Source organism: Xenia sp. Carnegie-2017, unplaced genomic scaffold, assembly GCF_021976095.1.
Source record: "Xenia sp. Carnegie-2017 unplaced genomic scaffold, XeniaSp_v1 HiC_scaffold_23, whole genome shotgun sequence".
NCBI lineage: Eukaryota > Metazoa > Cnidaria > Anthozoa > Malacalcyonacea > Xeniidae > Xenia > Xenia sp. Carnegie-2017.
Window position 1 is genome coordinate 19,164,050 of NW_025813486.1, and position 10,359 is coordinate 19,174,408.

At 37.8% G+C, this 10,359-nt stretch overlaps 3 protein-coding genes across 4 annotated transcripts; 1 reads left to right on the plus strand and 2 right to left on the minus strand.

Annotated features, from left to right (window-relative positions):
• Positions 1 to 158: 158 nt before the first annotated feature.
• On the plus strand, positions 159 to 4,441 carry LOC124449857 (protein argonaute-2-like). Of its 2 annotated transcripts, XM_047000787.1 has the most exons (4): positions 159 to 2,113; positions 2,177 to 2,515; positions 2,587 to 3,000; positions 3,690 to 4,441. In XM_047000787.1, exons 1-4 carry the CDS (start codon positions 166 to 168, stop codon positions 4,064 to 4,066), a joined length of 3,078 nt encoding a protein of 1,025 aa, XP_046856743.1. In that variant the 5' UTR covers positions 159 to 165; the 3' UTR covers positions 4,067 to 4,441. The 2 variants fall into 2 exon arrangements, with proteins under 2 accessions (XP_046856743.1, XP_046856742.1); XM_047000786.1 differs by having other exon boundaries at positions 159 to 2,515.
• Positions 4,149 to 9,106, minus strand: LOC124449860 (dynein intermediate chain 3, ciliary-like). The gene is made up of 14 exons (XM_047000789.1): positions 8,647 to 9,106; positions 8,191 to 8,559; positions 7,947 to 8,065; positions 7,713 to 7,855; positions 7,005 to 7,118; positions 6,826 to 6,930; positions 6,027 to 6,307; positions 5,898 to 5,951; positions 5,779 to 5,822; positions 5,567 to 5,702; positions 5,289 to 5,435; positions 5,107 to 5,198; positions 4,425 to 4,635; positions 4,149 to 4,337 (listed from the first exon to the last, which is right to left on the minus strand). The coding sequence occupies exons 2-14, from the start codon at positions 8,533 to 8,535 to the stop codon at positions 4,305 to 4,307; spliced, it is 1,824 nt and encodes a 607-aa protein (XP_046856745.1). The 5' UTR covers positions 8,536 to 8,559; positions 8,647 to 9,106; the 3' UTR covers positions 4,149 to 4,304.
• On the minus strand, positions 9,035 to 10,330 carry LOC124449862 (inversin-B-like). The gene has a single exon (XM_047000792.1). It carries the CDS (start codon positions 9,862 to 9,864, stop codon positions 9,106 to 9,108), a length of 759 nt encoding a protein of 252 aa, XP_046856748.1. The 5' UTR covers positions 9,865 to 10,330; the 3' UTR covers positions 9,035 to 9,105.
• Between the last annotated feature and the right edge of the window lie 29 nt (positions 10,331 to 10,359).

A 10,359-nucleotide genomic window follows, 5' to 3' on the forward strand; every position in this document is an offset into this window, starting at 1 on the left:
TTACGATCTGTGCTACGTCATATTATATTGGCTTTGTCAAGTTCCTTCTGGGAAAACAAATTCGGGGAAATATCTACGACTCTTGACTTTCGTTTACTGCTTCGTAACATTGTCTCGTCTTTTTAATCAAAAATTTATATTTTGACAAAGCCAATCACAGTTATCATGAGTGATCGCGGCCAGGGAAGGGGACGCAGAGGGAAAGGACGAGGAAGACATAAAGGTGGACGAGGAAGAGCTGGACAACAACAGCAAAGACAAAGTGAAAGTACGCCAGGTGGTTTACAAGAACGTCAAGAGGAAAGTGTAGCTTTAGCTACTGAACATAGAGGACCACAGCAACAACAACAACATCCAGCGCAACGTGATGAACGACAACAGCCACAAAGACAACAGCCACAAGGACAACAGCCACAAGGACAACAGCCACAAGGACAACAACGGCAAAGACAACAGCCACAAGGACAACCACAACAAGGACAACAGCCACAATCACGCAAACAACGCAGACAACAACAGCAAAAACAACAACGTGAGGAGAGATTGCCTAGTAACGATCAAGCTGATGGTGCAGCTTTTAGTAGATCACAGGAAAAACCTTCTACACCACAAAACCTCCAGAAGACCCAACCATCAACTCAACCATCTAGCCCACCTCAACCAACACCGTCTGAACCTTTACCACCACAAGCCCAAACTCCCCAGGGAGCAGTTAAACCAGACAGACCCAGTCAAATAAAAACTGTTCCTCCCAAGTCCACTAAAGGTGTACCCAAGCCACCTCGTCGACCAGATGCAGGAGGTAGATCGGGACGACGCATTAACCTCAGAGTAAATTTTATTCCTTTTAAACTCACTACTGAGGATATTCATCATTATCATTCTGACATCAAAGAAAAAGGAAAAAAAAGTGAAGAAGGATTCACAAGGTCAGAAAGACCAAAAATTCTACAGAAAGCTCAAGAAATGTATGACAAAGACAACCCAAGAGGTCCCAAGTGGGTGTATGATAAAAATGGTAAGAATATCTATTGTAGGAAAAAAATTCCAGGTTTTGAGTCAGGTCAACAATACACAGTACAGTTTACAACAGATAATGGCAAAGAAAAAACGTTTATTGTTGATATTAAATGGGTTGCTTATTGTAGCCTTTATGAACTAAACGAAGCACTTGAAGGCCGACGTACTGAAATACCTTATGATACTTTACAAGCTATTGAAGTTGTTATACAACAAATGCCAAAAATGAGAACAATACAAGTTCGTTCTTCATTTTTTGACTATCCAAGTGGTCGTGAAAGAGATCTTGGAGGAGGTATACAAGTTTGGAATGGTACATTTCTCAGTATTCGACCAACTCAGTGGAAAATGATGTTAAATGTTGATACAAGTTCAACTGGTTTTTACAAAGCTCAACCTGTTATCGACTTCATGTGTGAATTTCTTAATTTAAGAAACTTACCTAGATCATTGGATACGAGGCAAAGAATGAAATTTGCTAAGGAGATTAAGGCCATCAAAGTAGAAACAACTCACATGAAAAGAAAGCAAAAGGCAAGTGGTCTCTCCAACAGATCAGCCAGAGAAGAGACATTTGACTGTGATGGTCGCAAAGTCACTGTGCTTGATTATTTTAGAAACACATATAATGTAAGTTTAAGACACCCAGATCTTCCATGTGTAAAAATTGGTCAAAAGGGAAGTCTCATTCCAATGGAACTTTGCAATGTAGTTTGTGGTCAAAAGAAGCAGGGAAGGCTCACTGGACGGCAAACACAACAGATGATTCGTAGTACAGCTATTCCAGCACCAGACAGAATGCAAAAAATCATGGAATTGATTAGAAAACTTCGATTTGAGCAAGATCCTTATTTACATGACTTTGGTTTCAGCATTGGTAATGAACTTATTGGTATACAAGGTCGAGTCCTAGATCCTCCTTCCATGATGTTTGGTCCTATTAATCGACCAAGCCAAGAGATGCCTAGAGATGGTGCATGGAAGATTACAAAGAAAATGCTCGACCCTAAGGAATTAAGGGAATGGGCACTGATTTCATACAAGAAAAGACAACCAGGTCGTGGAAGAGGTCCTGACCATTTAGACAACCAAGGTATGGATAATCTTATCTACTATTTAATAGAGGTTGGCCGTGAGAAAGGTGTAAATGTTATAGATCCATGTCATGTGTCACTGGAAACTGACTTAAATGGGATTGACAAGTTGTTTGGTAGCCTGAAAGCTAGGTATCCCAATCTGCAGTTAATAGTTGTTGTCTTACCAGTGGATGGAGATGAGTTCTATGAAGAAGTGAAGCATTGTGGTGATGTTGTCCATGGAATCATCACACAGTGTATTAAAGTTGAGAAAGCTAGTGATGATTTCTCAGACTGGAGAAAGAAGGAAACGTTGGTTAATTTGTGGCTTAAAATGAATGCCAAACTTGGTGGGACAACGTGTGCTTTGGATAAGGCCATGAAATCTCCAATTTTGAAACGACCTGTGATCATTTTTGGTAAGATCTTAACTTTGGTGAGAGCTTACATGAATATCAATTCTGTCAACATTTATGTATCTTGTTTTCAGGTGCTGATGTGACCCATCCAGGTGCTGGGAATAAATCAAGTCCCTCAATTGCTGCTGTTGTAGCCAGTAAAGACTCATACCCAACCCTCTACAATGCTGAGGTTCGTGTCCAAAAACACAGACAGGAAATGATTGAGGATTTGAAAGAAATGACAAAGACATTGTTGAAAAAGTTTAGATCATCTACCAAAGCCATTCCTGAAAAGATTTTATTTTATCGAGATGGTGTTAGTGAGGGTCAGTTTCAAGATGTCTTGATTAACGAGTTATCAGCCATCCAAAGAGCTTGTCTTGAACTTCAACCAGGCTGGACACCTGCCATAACCTTTATTGTGGTCCAAAAAAGACATCATGCCAGATTCTTTGCAACAGATCCTAAAGATCAAAAAGGCAAAAGTAGAAATATTCCAGCAGGTAAGCATGTTTCATTTTATGATCACAACTTCTTGAAGGAAACTAACGTAAAATCTCATGTTGTGTTATGTGAGTTACCCAACGAACGACAAGGAGCAGTACAAAGTAAACTGCTCCAAATGCCACGCCTCCTATTTCGGAGAAACTGGCAGGAACCTAAACATAAGACTTACTGAACACCATCGACCTACAAAGAAACAAAACAAAACTAACCACATTGCCGAACATCACCGACTCACAAAGCATAACATTGACTGGGACTCTGCAAAATGCATTACTTACAGCACTGACTATAGACAACGGCTTACATTAGAAAGTTGGTATACCAACTTGGAACAAACCCCCCTGAACAGATCACAGCAATTACCGGCACCTTACAAACGACTTATTTACAATACAAACAAACGAGCAACTAAAAACATTCCACTTCACACTAATCCACAATGACAATACACAATTGACACCCACATATTTCCTGTACACACAATACAATGACGTAAGAACCAGATAACAAATACGGCTAACCTGACGTTAACTCATTTGACTCTGAAGATGACTACCGCTAAGGTTGTCGAAACGTCCGTCAACAACAACGAAAACAGTCCTTCTCGGGAGTCTACTCACCTGGACGATCTACATCTACAAACATGTAACGATACTCCCTTGTTCAAACCATTTACTTTATTTAGGTACAGTTGTTGATACACAGATATGTCATCCGTACGAGTTTAATTTCTACCTGTGTAGTCATGCTGGTATCCAAGGCACAAGTAAACCAGCTCTTTATCATGTACTGTACGATGACAGTAACTTTACCTCAGATGACTTACAGATTCTTACCAATCAATTGTGTTATACATACGTACGTTGTACCAGGTCCGTGTCTATTCCTGCGCCTGCGTATTATGCCCATCATGTTGCATTCAGAGCAAGACATCATCTGAAGATGGACAGTGCAACTGAAGGAAGCACTATTTCCGATGACGAACCTAAGGAGGTTACAACGGAACAAAGAAATCTTGTCAGGGTCCATCCAAATGTTAACTGTTCTATGTACTTTGCTTAAAATTACTTTATATTCTTACCTTCTTCTGATGGGGCTAATCCTTGACAATTATTTATTCAGGATTAATTTTAAATGAAATCTGTTGATTTGCTTCCATTTTAATTGTAGTGCTAGTTTAGTATGGCAAGCTTGTTTAAAAAGGACTTTTATTTATAATCAATATCAAAGTATATTTTAAAGTAAAAAATTTGAGTTTTTTTAGCAAATAATAATAAAATTATACTCTATAATTTTGCCTTTAACTCCTTGGTGATTCCAAAACTTCCTCATCCTAATGAATTTTAAGTAAAATTTGTATTTAAAATTTTAAGAAGTATGATTTGCGTGTGTATATAGACGTTCGTATTTCAATAAATACCTCATCCACTTCCAAAAGTTGTTCATTAATCTCTTTTTCGTTTCTACCATCTTTCGTCAATGTTCTATTCATTTGTTTTAACGATTCTTGCTGTTGTTTCTCTTTTGCTTCGCGTGATTTCTTCTCTGTATCAATCACGGCAAAAAAATCTGTTTCAGCCTTTTGTATAAGATCTTCGTCGTCCTCTTCTTCATGTCTTTCCGCGTCGTCTCTTGAAGCGATAAATAAAAAGATTTGAACATTACATTAAGTGAATTACACGAAATCAAGAAAGTTAAATCAATTGCATCCTCAAATTAGATTACGTATATATTAACCATCACCCTGTATCCCCTACAATCATCCATCTATATCCTACTTCTACCACCATGTATCTTTTTACAATGACCACCGAATGAGTACCATCCTATATTCCTCTATATCACAATCTAATACAACCAAAGCCCTGTATCTCCATATACACAGTTCTTTTACTCTACCTGTATCTTTACCAATCACCAGACAAAGTCCAAGTAAAATCACAGCTATGTAACTGTACAACACTATCCGGAAAACGCTCTGTAGCAAATACAGGACTGACACCCCCCCACCCCCGCAACCATTCCTGTAACACTACCGTCACCAGGGTATATCCTAGTACAATTACCATCCTGTATCCCACGATAAACCCTTTCATCCTTACTTCTCTTGCTGGCTCTTCGATCTTTCTCTTAGCTTCATTTCTTTATGTCGAGTCTCCAAAATCTTCTCTCTTTTTGTTTCACGCTCAAACATCTAAAGTCAAACGTCACGCAAATATTGCTTACGATGACACGATGTTATGATTTAAGTAATTAAAATTCCATTAAGAACAAGATAACTAACCGAGTTCACAGAAGATTTTTCATTTCGTTGTATGTTAGATAGACCTTGCGATAACTCGAGTAATGTAACCGTTCCTGCATGAGAACCACATGCTACAAGACGTCCTTGATCTTGAATACGAAGGGAGTTTAACGCTTCATCGCAAACCTAATTAACGCATCTCATACATGACATTATCGCGAGAAGAATATACAAACTAAAGCATGAAGGACGAACAGCCTACCCCCCCCCCCGGAAAAAGGATTTATTTATTTTAATTTCCGGGGGTGTTTGAGTACCTGTATGGTAAGAGTTGGATCATTTTGTTTAAATAAATAATCCCAAACATCAACAGTTCCATCCATCTTTGTGGTAAAAAATACAGCAGGTCTAACAGGACTCCAACAACCATCTGTCATGTAAGACATATTCTCTCTAGGGATAAGCCATAGAAAGGTGGGTGAATTATAAAAACGATAGATACATCCCAAGTTGTACTTCATTATCCTACCTAGTCCACATAATGGACGATTCTCGTAAGTCTTCGCTCCAGATCTGTCAACAGAATCACTAGTTAGTAATAGTGTCCTGTTAATTTTATGTAAGTTCCAACGCAGTACATAACCTTACCCTGGCAGCCCAGTCTCCAACACTCAAAAATTGCTTTGGGAAGAATGGATTTCTCTAAAAGAAAAAAGTTACACTTACGTAATTACACGATGTAAAGATGTGCAAAACATCTCCAATATTTAAACTCACCTGAACAGCGTAAACAGGACCATAATGTTGTGTAAAAGAACAAACTATTTTCTCACCAGGACTCTTCGCTTTTCTGTTGCATAGCAACACTGATCCTTGTTCTGTTCCTACCATAAACTTTGTTGGCATTGTGGGCTCATATTCCAAAGACATTCCTCCCATTGGTCGAGGATTTTCCTTTGGATTTGGTACAAGTAATAAGTTCTCAGTAGGTTCACCTAACTTTCTTATATCCCACCATAGAACCTGACCGTCTGTGCTTGTCGTAAAACACTCTGTGCCTGTTGTGAATATTCGTTATTTTAGCAATTGCAATGTCCTGAGAAGACCAAGAATGGCGAGAATTTCAGAGAAAAGACTATAAACATATTAGAGGAAAAACTGGGAATATTCAACATGCCAGAGGGAAGACTGGGGATATTCAACATGCAAGAGGGAAGACTTGGGATATTCAACATGCCAGAGGGAAGACTTGGGATATTCAACATGTCAGAGGGAAGACTGGGGATATTCAACATTTAAAGGAGATTGGGGAGGAGATCCAACCTAAAAATGGGAAGACTAGGGACATTGAAAAAGCCAGAGGGAAGACTGGGGATATTCAACATGCCAGAGGGAAGACTTGGGATATTCAAAATGCCAAAGGGAAGACTGGGGATATTCAACATTTAAAGGAGGAGATTGGGGAAGAATCTAAAAGATTCAAAATAGTAGTGGGTAGACTAGGATCATACATTATGTTGGAAGAAGAATGGAGAGAGAAACGTGGTAAAGAAAAACCTCCCAATAACAAACTAACCTGTTTTTGATTGTAAAAATAATCCTTTGTAGACAGGATCGCGATGACTTTTCTCAATTGGTGTCACCTCAACTGGTTGTGAGCCTTTACGTGTGTCCCAAAATCCTACAGAAATAAAAATCATATACCATAAAAAGACGTATCTTCCATTATCACATCAATGAGTAAATATAAAATACCAATTTGTCCATTATAACAACCAGCAATAAGAATATGGGGATCCTTTGGGTTGTACTCCAAGCACACGAGTGGTGATACAGGTTTGAGATCTAACTCAGGCTTGTTGGGATTTTCTACACCAAAAGTCAAAAACAGTTTTTGTAAGAGTACGATAAGTTATTTTATTATATGGCAAACGTCACTTCCGGCAAAATGGCGCGCTTTGATTGGCTCAGAAACATTTTTGCCGGTCCATTATTTTCCCGTAATCGACCACGGTCCAAAACGCTTAATTTTACTGTCAAATGTAAACAAACTTCGTAAAGCAAACAGGAAAAAGCAAAATAAACGAAACAAAAACCATTTATGAATGTGATTCGAAGGAAAAACACTTGTAAAACAGTTTAACTATCAAGACGATACAATTTGAAGCGATTTATTTTTTATGGACGAAAACTAGAAAAGTGAAAAAGTCAACCAGCAAAAAAACAGCAAGGACGAGAAAGAAAGCAAGCTTCGTTTCAGGTCAAATAATGCCATATAATCATCCTTTTAATAACCTCGCTTTCTCGTCTTTACTGAGAAATATCGGACCTCTGTCTTTTTGTACAAATCTCGCCCTACAGGCTCTGTCTGTACAAAAATACCTCTGTCCAATATTTCTCCATGAAGACCTCGAGCGCAGTTATTAAGGCTTTAGTGACAAACAAGTAATTCAGTATCTTTACCTATATCCCAAATATAAGAGTCCATTGGTGTGTCTAATTGTGATTTTTGAAATTCCAGGATGGAATATGCTACAGCTATTTTTCGAGCACCATCGGGATACCAAGACAGACTTGATGCTGTTCGTTTAATGTCACTTGGATCCCTACGTATGTAAAACAAAACATTAATATATTTCATTACGAATACATTGTCCACAGAAATTTTCAGAGCTTCTTCATCAACGTCAATATGACCTGAATACATTGATAGTTTTAGCTGAAGGTGGGATTCCCGATGAGTCATTTTCAACATCTTGAAAATACGTTTCGTAAATATCGATAGAATTATTTTGTTGAATACAATGCTCCATGACCTAGAAATGAATGAAAATGCAATAAGCATTTGAAGAAATGAACAACCAAAAGCAAAATCTCCTTTAAACAGAGTCGTTGTCTTCAAAACTTCCTTAAGACACGTTAATTTATCGAAAGTCCTTACCGAACCCAACTGCTGGATTATGTTGATGTAATTTTCATCTTTCTCGACTTTCTTCCGAAATCTAATAGTTTGTTCAACCTCAGCTGGATTTATATCTTTCGGCCATCCTCCTTCAACGTGGTTTATCCCTCGACTTTCCGTTTCAAAGCGTTCTGTGTTCACCTCATGTTCCGACATTTCTTGTGAACATTGGATTCCCGTATTGCAAGGATTTCGTTCGATGTAGTTAGCTGCAAGCTTCTCGTCCGGCGGAATATCAACATGAAGCTCTGCTTGACGATCAGCAAAGTTACACTGACGACCAAATTCATTTCTTTTCTTCGTATAAACATACACAATCTCCATGTTTCCTACTCTTACTGCTGCTGTCTAAATATAAAACGTAAACAAGTTGTCATATTTTTGTTACGATACGCTTTTGTAGTTCACCTCATAATAGCCACAAATAAAAATCACCTTTAGTGCAGATGAAACCAGTGGTTCTTCGAGAAGAAACTTTTGAACGTAAAATTTTTTAGTCAAATTTTAAAATGATGTTCATTTCCAAGATGGTGGAGTTTACAAAGAAACCCATCACCATGACTACGTTTGTCTTCGTGGAGCACACGCGCGGGCGCCAATCGCATAAATATTTAAAATATATATAAAATGTATAAGTTAATATTATTGATATTGTTATATTTCATTAATTATTACATTTTACGAAATTTCCATTACAAACAGCTGCAATAACGAAACATAAAAGCTAAGAAATGGCTGGAATCACCACACAGAGCTAGTCTCCAATGACGAGCAAATAATCTCCACAAGAGATATCCAAATTAAATGAGTGAATCTGTGAACGTTGGACATAAGTAAACAAGATTTTTCATGATATTTTATCTACAGAAATTCGTTCTCAATATTATTTACAACTTATTTACAATGTTTACGATTACTTAACGATTTTAAAGAGCATTGTTTAGACAGGGAACGTGGAAATGAATCAGTCAAATGGTCACTATACATAGAAAAGATTTGTGGTAGCGTTATTTCGTTATTCGAACTATGTAATATAGAAGGAGCAGCTATAGTCGACATCACTTTCCTTTCGTCACCATACAACAGTTCTTTAGACATGCTAGTCCTTACATAACCTCCCTCGACTAAAACTTTAACACAGTCATAAAAGCCAAGACGATGAGCGTACATTAGAGCATTTTCCCCGTTCAAATTCCTTCGATTAACGTCAATATTTGCTTGTCGAAATGCTTCAGCAATAAGATGTACTGTGTTTGGATTACCCGAAGTGCATGCTAGCATAAGATTATTGTTGCCATATTTGTCAACAGAGTTCAGTCCGATGTCTAAATGAATTGCCCGTAGGAAGAAGCGTATTATATCATTTCTAGCCAAACAACAAGCCCAAGCAAGCGCCGTTCGTCCATCCACATCACTTTTCTCAATCTTACCACCATAATTAATCAAAGTTTTAACCATCCTTCGTCTCTGACGAGGATTTTCAACAAACATGGCACGTATGAGTGAAGTGTGGCCAGTATTTGGATCCTGACAGTTTACATCAACGCCAGCTTCGAGGAGAAGATGCAACTGGCGATAGCGTTCAGCATGCACAGCTTCAATGAGAATCAAAGATTTCTTCATTGCTGGAGGCCAGGCTTCTAATATTTTCATTTTTTTGGCAAATAGTCACGACTTGCTTGCTATGAAACGTCATAAAAGGAAATATCCAAATATTATAAGCACTTCAAAAGATAACAGCGACTTCGGGAGAAACAGAAAACTGTTAAGATGCCGCTGCGTGTCGTCAATGTACTTATGTACAATATTGTTTTAGCTATATACAAACATTAAACGAATTAAGCTCTTTTGTGGTAGAGCGTCGCATAAATAACAATTTGCATAACAATTTTCTTAAAGCGAGCGGTATTTATAAAGAATTAAATGAAACGCAAACGATGGGCACGAATTAACGAATTCATCGTCAATTTCTTGTTACCGCGGTATGATTTTCATGGGAAGCTAGTAAATAACAACTGATGTTCATAAACAGATAAAATATGTACTTTAGATTAAACTAAAGGCACAACATTCAAAAGATGTCAGTCCTTATTTAAACAACATCATAGAATATACAAGGGATAAACGAAACACTGTAAAATACTAACA